The 22,410-nt window shown below is 36.9% G+C and overlaps 1 protein-coding gene across 3 annotated transcripts in view; it reads left to right on the forward strand.

The window, feature by feature from the left end:
• APLF (aprataxin and PNKP like factor) overlaps positions 1-16,765 on the forward strand; it is an 83,390-nt gene extending 66,625 nt beyond the window's left edge. For 2 of the 3 annotated variants that reach the window (XM_053200689.1, XM_027072310.2), the window contains 2 exons: positions 6,707-6,753; positions 16,251-16,765. In XM_053200689.1, the coding sequence (XP_053056664.1) occupies positions 6,707-6,753; positions 16,251-16,456 (253 nt within the window). In that variant the 3' untranslated portion in view covers positions 16,457-16,765. Of the gene's footprint in view, positions 1-534; positions 704-6,706; positions 6,754-16,250 lie in introns of those variants that run through there. The other variant, XR_008289368.1, reaches the window with a different exon arrangement.
• Positions 16,766-22,410: the final 5,645 nt, after the last annotated feature.

Genomic DNA, 22,410 nt, shown 5'->3' on the forward strand with positions numbered 1-22,410 from the left:
CAACCAGAGTAATTCTCTAAAATTAAGTCCTGTCATGTTTTCTTACTCAAAATCTCCCAATACTTTCCCACAAAACTCTTTATCATAGCTTACAAGCCCTTCTCTGACTTCATTTCCTGCTGTTTTCTTTCTCACCCATTCTCTTTGAGCTACACAAATCTGTGTGTTTTTCCAGATATCCTAGTTTGTTTCCTACCTCAGGGCCTTAGCAAATTTACAGGTATTTTCTATTTCCTATTCCTAGAGTGTTCTTCCTTCCGATACGTATCAAATACCAATATCATAAAAAGCAAAAAATTTTTTTGAAAATGTGTATTTTAAAATATAACAGCTCCTGAAACCCAGTGTGTTATGGGTCTATAGTTTTAGGGGTAGAAATTAAAGATTACCATTAATAATTAATAATAATGAGAAAAAAACCAACTCAGAGCCTCAGGATTTTGAGGCCTGCTAAGTTACAGAAAATGGCATTTGTGAAAAAGATGGATGTAAATCTTTTATGAATGAACTCTAAGTATTTCCATTCATTATTAGGAAAAAGTCCTAGTGGAACTTGGCATTATTCTTGAAAGTTATTTCAGATGCTCAATATGTCCCCATGGAGCTGCACAGAATTGCCACTTAGCCTCAACCCAGGGTTGTATGAAAAAGACATTCTGCTTTGTTATGAAATGACTGATTTTTGAAAATGAGATATGCATAGGTAAGTGTTAGAAAATATTATATAAATGTGAGAAGTATGGGGAAAATATTCAATCATAATAATATGTATTATTGAAAGCCAAATCAGGTATTTAGTATTAATTGGCAATTACTTTTACTAACACATAGAGTTTCCAAACATTGTTGGCTATCTAAAAGCAAAAGTAATTTCTATTTCTTGTTTTTAATTTTTAAAAAATGTTTATTTTTGAGAGAGAGAGAGAGAGAGAGAGAGAGAGAGAGAGAGAATCAGTGGGGGAGGGGCAAAGGGAGGGAGACAGAGGATCCAAAGCAGTCTTTGCACTGACAGCAGTGGGCTTAGTGTGGGGCTTGAACTCACAAACTGTGAGATCATGACCTGAGCCAGAATGTCAGGTCGAATAGTCACCCATTAATTTCTTTTTCTATAAAAATAGCTGACACCTGGAATATGCTTAATAGCCTACAAGTGTTTATACATATATATACATATTTAACCCTTGGAACAAACCCGTGTGAGGTAAGCAGTATTATCCCTGCTTTACAGATGAGTAAATGATGGCTTGGTTTATAGGACTTGTCCTGAATCACACAACCAGTAAAAGGTATAGTTCAAATTCAAAATCAGCTCTTTTGATCCTGAAACCTGAACCCCTTTCATAGCAATGCCAGTGATCCAGCATTTAACAAGCCAGGTCAGAACAGGTCCAAGACACATGGCATCCATTTCTTAAGCATTTGTGACTCTGTGTTCCTGTGTTCCTTGCACAGTTGATTGACCAGAGCTAAGTGTCTTATGCTGAGCAGTCGGTATCTCAGGAAACTGATTACAGTGGAGTCTGCTTAATATGATTGTTAGATTTTCATTGTTTCCTGGGGAAGTAATATGAATTGTTAATGGCAGGAAATTCTAACACATTGTAGGCTTAGGTTTGTACAAAAAGGTTCAGTGAGTACTTGGATTATTAACTTTGTGCGAATGTAAAGCAGTTTCAGCACATTGACACTGTTTCCAACCTAATAGAATAGGCATTCTCTGGGATCTTTCCGGCAGAAAAACTGCCTTTCAAAACTGAGGTCTGAAAACATCAGGATCCATCGATTAGGATTTATTTAAAAAAAAATTAAGTATGAGCATGAACTGAAAATCTTATCAGTTTAGAAATTCCTAGAAACTGCTTTTTGTATTCCAACCAATTAGAATTTTAAACTTCGATTTGTATTGCAAATGATTCTTTCACATTCTTTTCAACAATTATTGTCTTAAAATAATTTTTAAGTTTATTTATTTTGAGAGAGCATGCGCGTGCATGCGCATCAGTGGGGGAGGGGCAGAGAGAGGAAGAGAGAGAGAATCCCAAGTAGGCTCTGCACCTTACATGAGTGAAGAGCCCAAATGGGGCTCCAAGCCATGAACCGTGAGATCATAATCACAGCCAAAATCAACAGTCGGACACTCAACTGACTGAGCCACCCTGGCACCCCTCAACAATGATTTTCTTAAGAAATAATAGTAAAGCTAGCAAAAACAAGTTTCTTTTTTTCTTATAAAATAGAAAAATATAAAATATTCCATCATTTTGGGAGCTCATGTAAAAGCTTAATTAAAAAACTTTTTTCAAAGAAAAGAGTTGATTATATTCTAGTAGATAAATTTGTTAAGATTACCGTTGAATGCCACCTTGTAGAAGGTGCTATAAAAGGTATCGAAAGGTATAAGAAAAACTCTGTGGCTTCCAGTGACTGATTTGATGGATGATAGAGATAAAACACACATGTGCACACACACATTTGTGTTGAAAATTTAGATGACAACATAAGAAATTATGTAGTGAGTACCAAACAGTAGATATAGATGACATATTCTAGGGCTGTGTCCCAGTGATTATCGGCATTGCCTTTCTGAGGGAGGTGATTTTAACTTAGGCAATGTATACTTAGAATATTCTTGGCAAAAAGGCTGGGAGCAAGTATCTATCAATGGCAAAGAGTCAAAAACTACTTCCCCAGAGTAGAAATGAAGGAAGGGTTGAGCTGCAGATAAAGGTTGGGACTGGGATTATGGGGTACCTTGAAGAAGAAGATAATTTAAGAGTTTAACATTCAGAATACTTATTTTTTTAACATTTAAATTGCTACATAAACAAAACATGTCTAAAATTTGTTTTTATTTTGAGTATGTACTTTTGCATGTGATATACTATCTTTTCTTTCTTGGCTCATTTTCCTCCTGAAGTGTGTCTATTCTGAGAGTTATATTTATCATCAACGAAGAAAATATATTTGGAAATATATCCTAAAGTTCCTAAACAGGAAACTTTTGAACTTATCACAGAGGATAGTTTTTCTTTGTTTTCAAGATAGAGTTTGGCCTCTACATGTGGAAGAGTACCAAATCAACTAGTTGCTTCTGGCCTCCATTGCAGTCTTACACTTGTCTTAAAATAGCAAGTTCTGTGAGAGGGTGGAAACTATTATCAGAGCCTCAAAGAAACATTTCTCTCTCTAAGGCAGATGAAAATCTGTCCATGGAGCTGAAAATCTTTTTTTTGTTTTCTGAGTACAAAGTTTCATAATACATTTTTCTGCTCTTTTTGGAATATATAAGTATTAAGCTTTTTTTTTTAGAAATCTTTCATTCTGAAATGGTTTGCCTAGGTAGTATGTAAGGTTAGATTATGTAGATGGGGTATATGAGTGCAATTATGGATGTGTTTCAGGATAATAGAGAAGACAGGGGGCGCCTGAGTGGTTCAGGGGATTGAGTGTCCAACTCTTGATTTTGGCTCAGGTCGTGATCTCATGGTTTATGGGATCGAGCCCTGTATTGGGCTCCATGCTGATAGCGCAGAGCCTGCTTGGGGTTCTCTCTCTCTCTCTCTCTCTCTCTCTCTCTCTCTCTCTCTCTCTCTCTCCCCCTCTCTCTGCCCCTCCCCTGCTTATGCGCTCACTCTCTCTCTCTCTCAAAATAAATAAAATAAACTTAAATAAAAAAGATAATAGAGAAGGGGAACCACCTTCTGCAAACTTGAGGTTGAATCACTACCTGCTCCCCACCTGCATCTGCCTTTTAAAAATGTTGTTTTCACTTTCAGTCTATCTGGCATTGACAACTGTTATCAGCAGTCTTTTAACTGGTATTTGGTGCGTAAACTGTACTTGAGTCTCTGTTAAGTCCTTGGTTTCATTTCTGTACTTTTTTTATTTGAGTGTAATTGACACACAATGTTACATTAGTTTCAGGTATACAACCTAGTGATTCAACAAGTTTATATGTGCTGACCACAGTGTAGTCGCCATCTGTCACCATCACTCTTACAGTATCATTGACTATATTCCTTATTTTGTGCCATTTATTCACATGACTTGTTCATTCTATAACTGGAAGATCTCCTTCACCCATTTTTGTCCATCCCCCAGTTCCCTCCCCTCTGGTAACTGTCAGTTTGTTCCTGGTGTTTATAGGTCTGATTCTGATTTTGTTTGTTTATTCATTTTTTTTTTTTTATTCCACGTGAGAGTGAAATCATATAGTATTTGTGTTTCTCTGTCTTATTTCACTTAGCATAATACCCTCTAGGGCCATACATGTTATTTATTGCAAATGGCACAATTTCATCCACTTTTATGGCTGTGTAATATTCTGGTGTGTGTGTGTGTATGTGTGTGTGTGTGTGTGTGTGTATGTGTATATATACATATATACATATATATGTATATATACATACACACACTACATCTTCCTTATCCATTTGTCTATCGATGGACTCTTAGGTTGCTTCCATATCTTGGCTATTGTAAAGAATGCTGCAGTAAACATATGGTGCATATATCCTTTGGAATTAGTGTTTTTCTTCCTTTGGGTAAATACCCAGTAGTGGAATTATTGGATCATATGGTATTTCTACTTTTAATTTTTTGAGGAACCTCCATACCATTTTGGAAGAGGCTCTGGTGGCAAACAATTAAGACTGTATTTAACTTTTTAATATTTCTTTTCTTAATTATTAAAGGCAAAGTGGGAAAAGACAGGACTGCTGAAGACCTGAAAAAAAAATACATTTTAAAAAGAAGGAGAGGAGTTCTTGGGTGGCTCAGTTGGTTGTGTCTGACTCTTGGTTTCGGCTTGGGTTATGATCTTGCAGTTTTGTGGGTTCAAGCCCTGTGTCAATCTCTGCACTGATGGCATGGAGCCTGCTTGGGATTCACTGTCTCCTCTGTCTCCCTGCCCCTCCCCTACTTGCACTGTCTCTCTCAAAATAAATAAATAAACTTTTAAAAAATTTTTTAAAAAAAGAAAAAGTTTTCAATCTCAAAAGACCATAAATAGTAACAACAACAACAACAACAACAACAACAACAACAACAATGGAGCATCTGTGTAGAGGGTTAACATTTGAAGAATCTCGATGAAGGTATATGGAATTTCAGGGTACTAATCTTGCTACTTTTTAGTATGTTTGATATTTTTTTTCAAAACAAAAAGCTACCAGTGTGTTTAATTTTAACACACACACACACACACACACACACACACACACACACACAGAGTTTTTAAAAGGTTACCCAAAATAATCTCAGATGACCAACGGTCTTTTTCTAGATTATTGATGAAGAATAATTTTGGTATTAATGTCCCTCATGTGTCTGTTCTTCCTCCCCTGACTTGTCCAGCATTAATTGAATTTTAATTCAGGCTGAATTAAACACATCAGTAAGGAAAGGTCTTCCCACAAATCATCACAGCAGCTTTGTTCATTTGCACTTCTCTTTGCCGCATTTAAGTTGTCCAGTTTATTTCTCTCAACTTTGAAGTTTCTTTTCCATTAAAAGGTCACATTTGGGTTAATTATCCCAAATACACAATCTTTTGTAGAATCTTTTTTCCACTTTTCAAAACTGTTGAGTTATGGCCCTAATTAACTGTGTGGTTGCAATCTTATACTGTATTAAATGCTATCCTAAAAAGAAGAGATATTAGCAATAAGCAATGTCACTGACACTTGACACAGAGACTGACATACAATTAGTGCCCCATGACTATTTCTGGAACCAGTGATGGATGTGTCAATGGCTAACATTAATTACTTACAACTTACTGCGTCCTTAGACTAAGGACTTGCTCCGTATTCTTCATGAATTCTCACAACAGCTTCGTATGAGCGGTGCACCTCAGCACATACCTATTGTCAGTGTCCCCCAGCTCTCCCATATTAGCCCACCATAGAGAGGTACTCATCAAGCTGATAATGATGGACCAGTTACTGCTTTGGATTTTGTGCTGCTTGGGCAGTTTATTAGCTAAATGCTATTTTATTCACGTTTAGCTAATAAAATAATAGAAGAGATCATGAGTACGTATAATAAAAAATAGATATCCAAACAGTAGTTTCCGTTTGACTTTGGAATATGTCATATGAATTTCTCAATGCAAATTAACTTTTCTGTATCCTCATAACAACTGGCAATCTTTAGAGATATGACTTACGTGCTTTGGTCTTTGGATTCAAGAAGAGCCTTAGAAGTATCCTGTTAGACATTACATGCATACACACATAGACACACATATTTGATACTTTGTGTTCTATGTTTTATACACTACTTTACATTATATTTTTATATATGGTATATGGCATTGACATTTTAGAAATACAGTATTGTATTTTGGGAATATGATATGTTGTATTTTATTTGTCTTATACTGTTTTTCTCTAGTAAGTCTTGAGGTAAAAATTTTGGTTCACCAGGATATCTTTGCATCTGCCCAGCAGATATTTCCCCAGAAATATGCCCAGCATGTAGTAGGCACTTAATAAATGTTGTAATTAAAAAGCAGATGCTTCATACAACATAGTGACTATAGTTAACAACAATAACAAAAAAGCAAATGCTTTTCAATAAGACACTTATTGGGACCTAATTTTTGTTTGTAGGTTAGTGTTCTAGTTTAATTTAAATAGTCTTTACTAATATTTAGTGATTGGAAAAATCTTATATTTGCCTTTTTTTTTTTTTTTTTTTTTAGGAAGAATCCCCAGCACAAGATAGAATATAGACATAGTACACATCCAGGTAAGTAATTTTACTTGAGTAAACTCAAAATGAAACTGTCAAATGATTCTCTTGTTGAACCTAGATGTAGTTTCCACTTATGTGAATTTTTTTTTTATCTCTGCCTCCATGAATTTGCTGATTTTAATGATTTTTCTTACATGAAAAATAGTGATAAATTTTTTATGTAGCAGAGGTTTTCTACAATCACTGCATAACAATGTATATGTATCCTTGTATCTGTTTTGATTCTTTTGTTTGCCAGTACCTGAAAACATGATCTCAAACTAGCCTAAATGGTAGTGAGAACTTACTGACTTCTTTAAGTGAAAAATCCAGAAGTAGAGATGGATTTAGATAAGATTTACTGCTTTGACTCATTAGTAATGTCAATATTGTCACCACTGACCCAATATCCTTTCATCATTCTGTCTTGAGAGGCGTCATTATTATCCTAAGACTGGCTCCTGTCCCAACGAAGGAACTATGTGCATCCTTATTCAGCACCCATGTTTATATGTAAGGAGAGAGAGAGAGGATGAATAACTTTAGCTCTCACTGTTCCTACGAAGAATCAGGAAATTCGCTTTTTTTACTGGTTTAGATCACATTCTTACTCTTGGACCAATCACTATGACCACTGATTAGTTTGTACCATCCCTGGAACCAAGATAGGGTCACTGCAGGGATCCCCAACAGAAACTAAAGTTTTGGAAGAAGGAGAGGGAGGGAGGACAGATACCAGAGAAGCAATGATCAAGTGTCCTTCAGTCCTAGGTACAGCAGTTCTATTTTACCTTCTCTTTCCCCTGCTTCCAAACCCTAATATTTTTTACCTTTAACAGATTCTGGCTTCTTCATATCATTTATATAGTGCAGAGGCCAATTCAGCATACAGTATTTCTGCCCACAGAGTGAGAGAATAAAATGCATACTATACAGGCTATGACCCCATGCACTTGTGTGTGCGTAAACATAACCACCTTGTAACCAAGTGATGAAAATAATGAATTTCACCATAAGAGAATTCCACTTGAAATTTCTCATTGAAACACACTTTCATGCTTTAGTGCTCCAGACACAAATAACTCATTTTATCTGAGCTAATAGGGTATAGAGGTTATATGTTACACTTTTTTTTTTTACTGGGGCTGTATCTAGTGATATAGCATGTATGGTGGTTAAATGAACTTTCCTTCCAGGAGTCATGTAATGTATAGCAATTAGAGCTATATTTCACTGACAAAGTTTAACACTGTCCCATGAAAAGGCATTTGACACATCTGTATTTTTATAGAAATAGGAACCATTTTCCTAAAAGTTATCAATATGCATCAGATGGCATAGTTAAAAATATCTGAATTTTCTTTGAAAGTCTCTTTGAATTATTATTAGAGAATCTTCTGAAGGAAGACATATTTTTGCAACAGCTATAAGAAAAACTTTTCATTGGAAAGACAGTTTTCTTAAAAAGTATAGATAGTTTTATTTTTAATCTACTTTCAAGGGTTGTTACATGGCAATGTAGTCAGAACATTCTTCCTGTTCTAAAACTTACAAATTAGGTTGTCTGGAGTATTTCAAATATTAAATTGAATGTTGGGGGGTCTCATTGTATTTCTTAACTTAGAGATATTTAACACTGAATTCTAACATCCTTGTTTTTCTCATCTCCCAAATCCTTAAAGTTTAACATCGCCCAAGTTCTTAATCATGTTTGTATACCTAATTTGTTGTACACTTATTCATTTATTATGTCTTCCAAGTGAGCAGAGTTACAGAGATCCATGAGAACCAGTTCTGGCTCTATATGCTTGTGATGAGATGGTCTAAAATCTCCAAGGAAAGGGCAGGAGCATTTTCTAGTGGGACTTATCAGGGCAGACCATGATGTGGGAATTTATGCTAAGTTGTTCTTGAAATTGGCCTTGGTTGTATTTAAATCATCTTTGTCTCTTAACTTTGTGGTTGGTAGGTATAGGACATCCCAGTCAAAGTAAATAATAGATCAATCAAGGACATCTAGGTAGAAATGGTAAGTTGTGTGTGGAGTTAGTAAGTGGATCAGTTTAACTAACATGGAGAGTTTCTGTAGTTACTGTGGATGATAATGAAAAGATATATCAAAGCCAGATTATAGAAGCTCTTGAAAGCTAGACCAAAGGTGTGGGTGCATTGGCAAATAATGGTGAGGCAGTATTTTATCCAAATCAAGCTTCTGACAATGAACAGTCTGAATTAGAGTGGGAGAAGTCTTCTGGGTGTTAATTAGGCAATTGAATAAAGGGCCAGAACTAGAGTGGCCACCATGAGAATGGAAAAATAGAATTGGATACAAGTGAGAGTTTGAAGGAAAAATCAGATCTGCCAACTAATTGGTTATGGTGTGGGGGCTGGAATGACATAAAGGAAATAATGATGACTCAGAATTATGATACAGTTTATCAGGTGACTGGGGATGACATTTACATATCGTAGAGATCAGGAGGAAGAACCAGGTAGTTTTGTTTTGTTTTTTGTTTTTGTTTTGTTTTGTTTTTTTGAGAGAGAAAGAAAGAAGGGCAGAAGGAGAGAGAAAAAGAACATCAAACAATCGTGAGGTCATGACCTGAGCCGAAATCAAGAGTCGGACGCTTAATCCACTGAGCCACCCAGGCACCCCGTCTCCTTTTTTTAAAGTTTAAGCATGTTGAATTTGAGGTGGGGGTATCATAACTACACAATAAGACAATAAAATTTAATATAGTACCACTATTAAAATAACTGCGTTGAACTCTTACTATTTAACTTCTGATTTGTAGCACTCCTAGAACATTTCTGTGTGCAGAGTTCTTCCATACACGTAACAATTTATGTAGTGCATTTTGTTTTCTGTAGGTTTGATGCTATCATGTGTTAAACTTCTTACATATCTAATTGGCTTAAAATTTCACTAACTTTCCACACTTTTTTAAAGTGCTGGGGTTTTGGCACAAGATACTGAATGCAAGAGTAATCAGTGCCAGGAAAATTTTATTTTATACTTTCTTAGCTAACTTACCTCTTGAGATATTTAAAAGAAATTATCATTAGCGTTTTGTCATCTGATTATTGAAGTCATTCTGGCTTTTATCATTATGTGATATGCATTATTCCGTGCTGTCAGTACCATTCGTGCCTGGAAATTTAGAATTTTCTACTGATAGCTATTTTAATATTTCTCTAGTTCTGCCACTGTATGCGCACATTTGCTTATATATGCTTTTTTCCCCAGAGGTAGAACCCAAAAGCTCTAAAAGCTATTGTGAAAATTAATGGAATTTAAATGAGATTATATAAACTGCTGCTTAGTGTGGGGAAAGCTGAGAGATTTGGGGATATGAAAAAGGCTAGTGCAATGGTATTTAAAAAAAGAAATTCATATATAATAAAGTAGATCAGAATGGTAAAGGAAAATAAAATCTGAAGAATTATTGATGTTAAGCTGTAAATCTGCTATGAGGCATCTGGCATCTTAGATCCTAACACCCGAAATCTGTGTGCAAAAATCAGCAGTTTGGAACAATCTTTTCTTTCTGTAAAACCAGCATTTCTTCCAACATGTATTTGACACTGTACTCTTCACTAGCTCTTCAGACTTATGTTCTTGGGGTAAGAGTTGACAATGAAATTTTAAACTGTTAAGAGAAAGATTAGATACAAATTTAGGAATTGTCATTCTGATATCACACATTCCTCTGCATAAATAGAAAAGTCAGGAATTGCTGTAGCCTAATTCCAACCAGTTAATACCATGTTGTTTTAAACGTGTTAAGAGTTTGTTTCTTCCCTAACGGTGGTTATTTTCCATCATGGAAGTCTGATGTTACCCATCAATTTTTAAAAATAAGTGGCAGCCTCTTTCTCTTGTACTGCTTCATGCAGTCAAGCTGTCAGTCCATTCCTACATTTCATATTACTCACTGATCTGTAGAGAAAATGAAGATTTCTACTTTGGCCTTAAAATTAGAACTTCAGTTTTAAAATCAGAATTCAGAAAGGATTTTTGAAGTAATTTAATCAACATCCATTGACTCACAGATAAAAACATAAATTCCATTAAGCCATTAAGTTAAATGACTTGTTCATTTTTTATGGGCTTGTTGATGACCCAGATCTTTGGACTTCTACCCTCCCATCTGTCTAGCCTCTTTCTCTTACCATGCTGCTTTTTAAAGAGACTTTTTGTTGAATGAAGGGGATGGCCTATCACATAAAAACAGAAAACTAGCAGCAAGAAGTTTCTAAGTGAAGGTAGAGGAAAAAATGACTTCTGAGTTCGCTTTGATTTGGAAGAAACAACCTCACTTCTTTTTTTTTTTTTTTTTAATATTTATTTGTTTTGGAGAGAGAGACAGAGCGTGAGTAGGGAGGGACAGAGAGAGCCAGAGACACAGAATCCGAAGCAGGCTCCAGGCTCTGAGCTGTCAGCACAATGCCCGACGCGGAGCTCGAACCCACAAGCCATGAGATGAGATCATAACCTGAGCTGAAGTCGGACGCTTAACTGACTGAGCCACCCAGGAGCCCCTAAACAAGCTCATGTCTGATTTCTCAGACACACTCAAGAATTATATTTCAAATCAGGTAGTTGTAATACAAGAAAATGCTACATATAGGCACTTATTTTTTCAAAAATGGCATTATGCTATTTAATTCTGTGGAAATTTAACTACAAAAAATAACACTACAAAAAATTATGTTTTGTTGTAGAGTAAACAGTTAAACAGCTACTGCTGTATCTCCTGTTAGTTTAGTTTAGTTTAGCATGTTAATAAGCTTTTCACCAACCACGGCATTCTCTGGACAATACTGGAGTCTTGGCTTGGGATCTTCTGTGATGGGATTCCTCATCGAATGTTGCCTGGTTCTCTAGTCAACAAGCTTCCTTGTATGAGAAGCTTTCTTTGAAATTTCTGTATAGCAAACAGTGCTACTAGCGAGGTTTATGTGAACATGACTGCTTTCATCACTTTAAATCCAGATATCCAGATACTATACTGTGTTTCAGCTTGCCGGTTAGAGAATACATGCATGGGATTTTTTTCCCGCCTTGATTTCAGTGTTCTTCATATCCCTTTTGTATAAAAACTTACTAATTGTGTGGTAAAAATAGGCATTTTATTCCTAGGTTAGGTGGTAGCCATGTTTAGTTAAGAATCGGGCTTCTTGAGATTATTTCCATGGTTCAGGAAATCATATAGTAATTCACATCAATAGGTGTGCTGATTCAGAGCATTTTCCAAATAAGTAAAGTTTCACTATCTGCATGGACCAGTTACATCAAAAGGCAGAAACTGTACGTTTTCTAAGAACACCTTCAGCAATTAAAAAAAAAAAAAAAGTAGGTGCCCATCTAGATGGCATTTACACTGTAGAATATTTATTTTTATTTATTTTTTAGATGTCTATTTATTTTGAGAGAAAGGGAGAGAGAGCATGTGTGCAAGTGGAGGGGGTGGTGGGGCAGAGAGGGGAGAGATAGAGAACCCTAAGCAGGCTCTGAGCTGTTAGTATGGAGCCCGATGCAGGGCTGTCTCACAAACCATGAGATCATGACCTGAGCTGAAATCAAGAGTCAGACACTTAACCAACTGAGCCACCCAGGTGCCCCTACACTATGGAATATTTAAAGTCATGAATTAATTGGCTAAGGAGGGTCCATTATAATTGATTCCAGAAAGATAATCACATGTCAGCATTTAAAACCCTGTTAAGAAGTATGGACATGACACTACTAACAAAAGACATAGAGCTGGATTCTAGAGCTGAGTTTGACTCTTCAGGTGCTTTTACTTAAAGCACAAAATACCTGTTCATGTGAAGTAAAATGGATGAAATTTGACTACCAGCTACTTGGAGTTCTGTTACAGATTTTTTTTTTTTTTAGATTCTGAACCTCCTATTAAAAGAATATGAGTGTAATGTTTATGTAAATGACAATTTGATAGATGTAAACAATTTTTTGAGGAAACAAATAATATGGCCTATTGCTCAAGAAATGAGCCTGCCCAATAAGTTGCTAAAGATTTCCAGGGTTCATTGAAGCTTAAAGCCCCTTCAATTAGCAGGATTTAAATAAAAGTCTTTATTGTAATTCTTTGTATAGACAGGTTAGTGATAAAAGTGTAGGTTATAATATGAAGGATTTCTGTAAAACTAAAGGTGTTCAGCAGTTGATTTGTTCATTCATATATTCAACAAATATACATATTAAGTGTCTTCTATATGTTAGGCACTGTTACAAGAGCTGAGGATACAATAGAGGCAAAGTCTTGCTCTTGTAGAAGTTTACAAAGGTGGGCACTGTACATGTAAACAACTATATGATGTCACGTAGTGATAACTGCTAAGAAGAAAAGTTATGTAAGAGGACAGACAGAATGACAAGGGTGTGTGTGGTGGGAGGCAGGTGCCATTTTGGGTAGGATGGTAAAATCTGAAAATTTGATATTAGAGCAGAGACTTGGAGGAGAGAATAAGAGAGGTGATTATCTCAGGGAAGAGCATGCTAGTCAAGGGGAAGAGTGACTCCAAAAGCCCTGGAGATGATCCTGCTTGTACTGTATAAGCAGTAGTAGAGAAAGGGTAGAACTCAAACAAAGCGAGTAAGTGAAGAGTGGCAGATGAGATCAGAAAAGCTAGCTGTGGGCCAGTTGTGTAGGGTCTTAAGGCCAGGACCTATACACTTGATCTTAGCCAAAAGGCCAAGAAGCAATAGAGGCCAGAACCTATAAGTAAGGACTTTGGTTTTAATTCAGAGTGAGATAGAAAGCTATTGGAAGGTTTTCTGGCTCCTCTGTGGAGAATAGACAAGAGTGGATGCCAGAAACCAGTTGGGTGAACATTGGAACTGGTTGAAAAAAGAAGATGATGGTATGGGGACCAGAGTATGGAGTAGATGTAGTGAGAAGTGGCAGATAGATTTTGATGGCAGAGTCAATAGGATCTCTTGACATATTGGATATTGGGTTTTCAGTGGGGGATATTCAAGGATGACTCCAAGATTTCTTGGAGAAGGTCAAGGTTGGAGAAGTCATATACTAAGACTGATAAGAGAAAGGATTTGGGTGAAGCACCTCAAGAGTTGTGTTCTGGGAATGTGTTTCGGATGCCTGTTAGTTATGCAAGTAGAAAGAGTATATAGGCAGTGAGATAAAGGAGCCTGGAATTCAGGTGTTGGTCAGGGCTTAGGATATACATTTGGGAATTTAGGGTATAAGACTGGAGTATGTTAGAGAAGAGGAACAGCCAATAAAGCAGGCGGAGAACTTGAAGTTGTTTCAGCTTCATGTATGTTTCTCTTATAAATCTTCAGGGTAATTTCTGAATCTGAAAGGAAACGCTTTGCTGAGATGTCACTAGTTATGTATATGAAATACTTCCAAAGCAGAATGGCCAAGAAGAATATTGATGTTCTTCCCTCCTCCCTCCCTCCTTTTGCCATCTGCAAACTGCCCTCTAAATGTTTTTTAAATGTATTCTATCATAAAAGTTATATGGGGAGTTGAGATTAGCTGGATGTAAAACATGCCCTCAGGATGCTTACAGGAGATGAGAAATGTATACAAATAAATACAGTGCTACATTTCCCTTAAGGGACTGGTGTGCTTCTTATGCTAATGAGCACTGTGCAAATCATTATGTAGCCTTTTTAGCCTTGGCTGCCAAGAAACTTGGGGAGAAACCTGATGCTCAATTTATAATAATTATGTTAAAAATGAAGGCTGACATGTTTACATTCTGGTTTTTGTGTTCTTAGTTTCTACTTTCATTTGTATTTTTTATGACCTCATTAATATAAGCTGGCTCAAATCCTCTCTGGAAATGAATAGCGATATTAAGAAAAATGTAAATGTCCGGACTATGGCAGTTAAGAGGACAGATAAATTACCTTACTTTTTTGTGTTTTTTAACTGTCTATTGCATGTGAACATTTTAGGAAGAGGTGAAGTAAAGCATATACAGAAGTACAAACAATAATATTTTTAACTCCCACATTTGGTGTTCACGCAGGGATTGTCCTCTGCCATTCATAGATTTCCAGAGAGAATCTTCCTACTTGTTTCTTAAATGCTTCACATCATCCTAGGGAGCTTATCTTAAAATAAGCCTGTTGCTTGCAATGAAAATAAAAAAGTGGGATGAGGGAAGAAATGGATTTCGAGATGGAAAAATTCTATTATAATTCTGGTATTATTTAGAAACCTATAAATTCTAATGGTGTTGCCATAGTCATCCTGATATTTTCAGCAATCCCAGTCACTGAAACATGAACTGGAAGATCTATAAAACTAAACTTTACAAAATGTGTAGACTCATATTTTCTCATTTGATCACAGATTGTGCCAGCTTTACTGTGATAACAGTCCCCAAATTTCAGCGCCTCACAACAATAAATAGGTGTATTTCTCCTTCGTGTGTCCCATGTGTGTTCTCATCCTGGAGGCCGAGCTAAAGGATCAGCCTGTATGTAGCATGAGGGAGACTGTGGCAGAGGGAAAATGGCTGCAGCAGAAACTACAGAAAGGCTCTTAAAGCTTCTCCTTGGAAGTGACACGCACCACTTCCACCTACTTTTCTTTGGCCAAGTCTGATGTCGGTGGGGTGGTTAAATATAATCATATGACAGGGATGGACAGTAAATAACTGGGACAAAAATACATTCTACCGCCCCAGAGGGTAGGAGAGCATAAATATGATTATGATATTATTATTTTATTTACTTATTTATTTTGAGAGAGAGAGAGTTTAGGGGAAAGGCAGAGAGAAGGAGAGAGAATCCCAGGTAGGCTTGGGAGGCTCAATCCTTACTTATTTATTTTGAGAGAGAGAGAGAGAGTAGGGGAAAGGCAGAGAGAAGGAGAGAGAATCCAGGTAGCATGGAGCCCAGTGCAAGGTTCGAACTCACGAACCATAGGATCATGACCTGAGCCGAAATCAAGAGTCAGACACGTAACCAACTGAGTCACCCAGGCACGCTTGATTATATTATTAAGGAACCATTATTAGGAATCTCACAGGACATTTAAAATTTTTTTAATTTATTTTTAAATTTTTTAATGTTTATTGAGAGAGACAGAGTGCAAGTGGGGAAGGGGCAGAGAAAGAGGGAGACATAGAATCTGAAGCAGCCTCCAGGCTCTGAGCTGTCATCACAGAGCCCAAGGTGGAGCTTGAACCCACGAACTGTGAGATCATGACCTGAGCCAAAGTCGGACACTCAACTGACTGAGCCACCCAGGTGCCCTCACAGGACATTTTAGTTTCAGGATCCTCTTAGTAGGAAGAGTTAGAATTAAACAAATGTTTTTTAAAAAGTTAGAATTCTAACAAAGAATAATTTTAGCCCTCTTTCGAGAAATTTGTGGTGGTTAGCGATGTCTTAAGTAACAATACTTCTTGTCAGAGAAAGACATTTTATAGTTAGATATCTCTACTCTCAGGTTTGAGTGGTGATTGATCTGTTGTGTCCGAAAAAAAAATTTTTTTTTTTTCAGTGAGGAGCATATCAGATGAAGATAGTGATAATGTTGGGCAATCCAATGAGTATGACCTCAATGACCGTTTTCTAGATGATGAGGAAGAAGAATATGAGCCAACAGATGAAGATTCTGACTGGGAACCAGGGCAGGAAGACCAAGAGAAGGAAGATATGGAAGAGCTTTTGAAAGAAGCAAAAAAATTTATGAAAAGGAAAAAGTAACTTTTTTTCTGTGCTAATATATGGCTCATATTGTTCTTTCTGGAAAAAATTCAGGAACTAAGGAGGCACTTAAGCGATAATTGTTTTCCTTCTTTTTATAGTTATGACTTTATTATTGACTCTTTGCAAATGAAACATTGATAGGTCAACCTTCATGCAGTGGATGGAATTTGTTTTGTTGCCTTGCTTTTTCTATCCTATTTAAAGCATCTGGAAATAGGAAGCAGAGAGTTAAAGAGAAACAATTGGTATTTTTTTCATTTACTTTGTGTGTTGGTAATAGAAAGTAAAAGCCATAGGTTGCACAAAGTTTGGCCTTGTTTCTTTTTTCCAAAGATTCTACCTTTATAGAATACTAGGCAAGCATAACTAGGCAGATTACATCATGGGTGGGAAAGCATGCCTCTTTCATTGCTATTGCAGCAATTCTTCAAGCAGAAGCAGGCTTTAAAAAGTGACAGCCATCATATAATGGCTGTTATTTTTTCTAGTACCCTGGATATGAGCTTTACAATTTCATTTGCTACTTTTATGCTTTGAAACTTGGGGAAATTAGTACCAAATGGATACTGAAAGTAGATTCAACTAGACTATCGAAATGTTCACCATGCAGGGAATGTTATTTTGTCCCCCGTATCTGTAATTTACTGTATGTCTGAACTTGAAAGTAGAAAAACCCAAAGGATTTGACAGTTTTGGGTTTTTTTTCAAACCTGAAGTCCTGCCTGATTATTTTAACTCTCAATGTTCTTTCATTACGTTAAAAGATATAGAAATGATTTTTAACCATAATTTTCTCAAATAACGTTAGTTCTTTTTCCTCAGATGAAAGCAGCAAGTTGTCTGCTAGTGTTCAAGATTCTGGCCTTTTATTTCAAGAAGAACCCCTTTTTTCTCCAGTTTTATGAAGTATATCTCTGTTCTCAAACAACTTTAAGCCCTGTAGTACTCTTCATTTTAGGTGACTTAGAATTTTTGAAATACAGTTTAGAATCTTTAATAGCAGTTGGGTATCCGAACACGGCAGTAGGCATAGTATTGAAATCATAAATCACTAGACCAAAAGTATCCTTGTTAAATACTAATATTTTCTATTCTAAAAGAACCTAGAAATTTATATCTTAAAAAAGCAAGACAGATTTATAATTGTTCTTAGTGTTTTTGAATGTCTTTCCAAGTTAATTATGTAATATTAAAATTAATTTAAGCTGACCAGGACAAGATAAATGTTTCTTTAGGCTATTATTACCTATTATTCTGACTTTGCCTTTGTTATTTAATAACTCATTTTTCCCTTCTAATGTCCCTTTAGTCTCGGGAGCTTGACAGATCTGTGAAAAAAAACCTTTTGACTTACTGTCATCCCTGCATTGATTCAATCCTTAAAGTGTTTTTTAATCCACTCACACATAAATCCCAAAGGAATTGAGAACGTGTTCACATAAAAACTTGTACACAATGTCCACAGAGGCATTATTTATAATGGTCAAAAAATGGAAACACTTAAATGCTCATCAGCTAATGAATGGATGAACAAAATGTGGCATATCTCTATAGTGGAATATTTTTTGGCTATGAAAAAGAACTGAAGGATTGATAAATGCTATAACATACCTGAAAATGTTGTGCTAATTGAAAGAAGCCAGACAAAAAAGGCCACATATCATATGAACTCATTTGTATGAAATACCCCAAACAGGCAAATCCATGGAAAGTAGATGAGTGGTTGCCAGGGGCTGGAGGAGGTGGGGACAGAGGGTGACTGCTAATGGGTACAGGGTCTCTTTATGGTTGTTAAAAATGTTCTAAAGTTAGTGTTGATGGTTGCACGATTCTATAAATATACTAAAACCCACCAAATTGTACACTCTCAAAGGTGGATTTTATGGTATGGGGTTTATGTATTTCAATAAAACTGCTATAAAAAGAGAATGTAAGAGGTGACACTAGTCTTTCAGAAAGAAGAAAGCATTAATGTCAGAATGTGTTCTTGGCAATAGTGTCATAGCTCATGGTAGCTGTTTTTTAAGGATAATTTGATGTGGCTTACCTACTCATCCTGAAGACACTATTGAGTATAACATATCTCTCTCTCTGTCTATCTATAACTCAGTTGACTAGAGTGTAGTGTAAATTTGACACTCGCAATTGGATTATATTTAAATTTGTGGTTGACAAAATAGAGGGAAAACTGATGACATTAGCTTGTCAGTGGGCTCAGGAGCAAGAGCAATGTTAACAAAAACTTGGTTCTTTAAAAGTAATTGCTGTCCCAGGGCTCCTGGGTGGCTCAGTCGGTTAAGCATCGGACTTTGGCTCAGGTCATGATCTCGCGGTTCGTGAGTTCGAGCCCCATGTTAGGCTCTGTGCTGACAGCTTGGAGCCTGGAACCTGCTTTGGATTCTGTGTCTCCCTTTCTTACCATCCCTCTCCTGTTTGTGCTCTGTCTCTATCTTTTGCAAAAATAAACAAACATTAAAAATTTTTAAATAATTAATTAATTAATTAATTGCTGTCCCAAACAGTGTATAGGAGCTAACCCTCTCTATCATGTGGGTTCACAGAATTTAAACTATATCTGTGTCTCACATTATACATTTCTCACCAACGTGCTTAATTCTAAAAGCAAATGTTTTTTGTTGATTTCTTGGTGGGGGTGGGGTATTTCTGGGACCTTGGGAAGCTGAGACATGAAGATTTTCAGTGACCCCTGGACACTGATTCTGTTTTTGCCCCAGGTAGAGGATGGCCTTGTTGATACTATTGGTTTCTAGAGCTAGAAGATCCTAGTGGTTGTAAGCATTCATTACATGTAGTGAGAGCAAATAGATTGTGAGCATAATTTTCCAGAATGATGACATAAAGCTGAGAATAAATGGGCGATGACTTTCTTCCAGTTGATGTGTGCAGAGTTCAGTGTCACCAACATACCCCATGGTGGGAAGAAATGCATACTGACATCCTGCATCCAACCCTGCTCTGTGGGACCACGTTGTTCCTATAAAGTTCTCTTTCTTGAGTAGGAATCTCTAATGGGTGTGTGTGTGCGCGCATGTGTGTGTGTGTGTGTGTGTGTGTGTGTGTGCGTGTGCGTGCTTCTGCCAATCTGCAACCATACTCAGCTCCTCTACAATAGATATTGAAAGAAAATAAAGATTCATTACTGCTGGCATTATTACTGGCTATCCTAATATAATGTACATAATAAACTTTAGTATCATAAAGAACCGCAGTTGTGTTCTGTTGGGCCCAACACCCTGTCTTAGGTGTTGGTGATTCAAAGAAGAATAGCATAGAATCCCTATTTCAATGTGCTTACGATTGGTCTACTCAGAAAGATAGAATATACTCATTCAGTAATGACTATTGAATAATATGGAGGTTACAAGGGAGAAAAAGACCATGGGGTCTACAGTCACAGAGCTTACAGAGGCAGTGAGACAATTACCCAAAAAACAACAGAATGTGACTAGTCAGAGAAGGGCATGCTGGATTATAATTTAAGCATCTTGTCTTGCTGCATATTGAAATATAGCCTCAGTCTTGAAGAAAAGCCTTTGTATGATGGAGTTGCAAGCTGAGTTGGTAGATTTTTTTCATGGAAAACAATTTTTACTTGAAAGAATTATAGGCAGATATGCTACAGTTATTCAAACTTGAGTATTTGACAGACATTTCCTCAAAAATGTACTAAGTGGGCCTGTTTTTCAAGGAAAACAACCAACAGTATTGGTTATAATTGTAAAATATAAGCTTTCAAGCAAAAATTAGAAATTTGGAAAATCTATATTTGTCACTATGAGCTTGATAGCTTCCCAAAGCTTTAAAAACTGTTATCATGGTATTGTTAGTAATGTAATATCATATAATGCTCTTAAGGCATTAGAGAGATTTACAAAAGTGTAAAACATTGCCACTCATCTTAATAAATTAAAAAATAAACCTAATTGTTTTTCATAAAATACATTTCATAAAATACATTTTCATAAAATACATTTCATAAAATACAAAATAAATAGGTTTGTTGTTTTCAAATGAATTAGTAAATGTTTTAAATTTCTCAATTATAATTTCCAAAGTGATATATAGCTATAGGTATGACCCTCATAAACAAAAGCTCTTTGGGGTCCTTACTAATCTTTATGAGTAAAAGAAGTCCTAAGGCTCAAAATTTTGAGAGCCACTCAATTATATCAGTGTACCATTCAGTTATGGTGGGATAATCCTAAAATCTCTGTGCTTTAACAAAAGGTGCATTTTCTTATGCCCAGATTTCCTGTGTTGGGTGACTCTCCGGAGCATGGACTTCCATGTGGCAACTTGGTAGCCCAGGCTTTCAGAGCCTCCATCATCTTGTAGTTGTACCATATGGAACCTGAAACTGTCTTAACCACGACTGCAAGGGGAATAGAGGAAGTTGAGGCTTGTGCCCTGCTAATCAAATGCTGCAGGCTGAAAGTGAACTCATTACTCCTGCTCGTAGACCATTGGTCAGAAGTAGTCACATGGCCCTGCCCACTGAAAGGGGTGCCCAGAAAAGATGAGAACCAGATAGAGTGAAGACTAGTCCTGGCCACCACAGTCACTAAAGGAGTGGGTGATATTAGGGAAAAGAGATTTGGGAACAAGAGCTTGAGTTCACTATTTAAGGAGTAGAAAGATAAGATTCATTGAAGGAATTAGAGAAGAGAGATGTCAGGAACTTGCCCTCTGTAACTCACAGTCTGTGATACGTAAAGTCTCCTAAATGATCACCTCTTCCCTGAACATTCTCATGATATGCTCCTTCATGATGGCCTCCTGCCTACCTCTACTAAAGGGAGAGGTCTCTTACCCTTCCTGGCCTCCTGTCCTTCCTCCCCATCTTGCTCATTCTACCTTAAGACTCATGTTTCTGGAATTCCCCAAGCTCCCCCTCCTGCCCTGTGGCCTTTGTACCAGGTACCTCTGTTGGGAATACTCTTCCTCTACATCTTCACATGGCCACTGCCATTCACTCTTGGCCTCTACTCAAATATCACTCCACAGGGAGCCTTCTCTGACTACCGATCTAAAATAGCCACTACCTCAAGCCCCAACCCCACTGTCTCTTTTTCCTGCTTTATTTTCATAGCACCTATTATACTGCCTTCATTGTCCCAGTTGTTTGTTTATTTGCTGTCATCCCACTAGAATATAAGTTCCATTTGGGAAAGAACATTGTCTTGTTTATCTCTGCATCTTCAGTGCCAAGAACAATGTCTGCCATGGGTACAGCTACTCAACACATATTTGTTGAATGAAAGAGTGAATGAATTTTCTAGAATTTCCAGGATGCTCTAGGGAAAAAAAAAAATCATGTTTATATAAGCTCCAGAAGCCATAAATACTATAAACCCAATTTTGAAGATTCACGGTACAAATTTGTTTATATAAGGCTATGCCATGTCTCCCAGTGAGAAGCACATTTAATCCAGCATTTCACAAACTTCTATCACCACTCTACTCCTTTTTGAGCCTCACCTAATAAACATCCTATAAAATCAGAATTCCATTTGGGAAAGGCTGCTGTTGGCTATGGAAATCTCTTGAGGATATTTTAGGAGGAGAATGACATCTTCTGACCTCCAGGCAATCCCCTGCTCCCTTTGTTTCTCCTCCTGCCTCCAATTTGCTAAAACACTCTCCACAGTCTGAGCATCTGCAACCTGGACTCCCATGAAAGAAAAAAGTCTGCTGGTGGCCACTCAGGAGTGTGTGTGTGTGTGTGTGTGTGTGTGTGTGTGTGTGTGTGTGTGTGTGTATCTATTTTGAGACAGAGAGAGCAGGGGGAGGGGGAGAGAGGAAGAGAGAGCGACTCCCAAGCAGGCTCTGTACGGTCAGCTTGGAGCCTGATGTGGAGCTTGAACCCACAAACTGTGAGATCATGACTTGAGCTGAAACCAAGAGTCAGATGCTTAACCGACTGAGACACC

The sequence above is a fragment of the Acinonyx jubatus genome, chromosome A3 (genome assembly GCF_027475565.1).
Source record: "Acinonyx jubatus isolate Ajub_Pintada_27869175 chromosome A3, VMU_Ajub_asm_v1.0, whole genome shotgun sequence".
Taxonomy (NCBI): Eukaryota; Metazoa; Chordata; class Mammalia; order Carnivora; family Felidae; genus Acinonyx; species Acinonyx jubatus.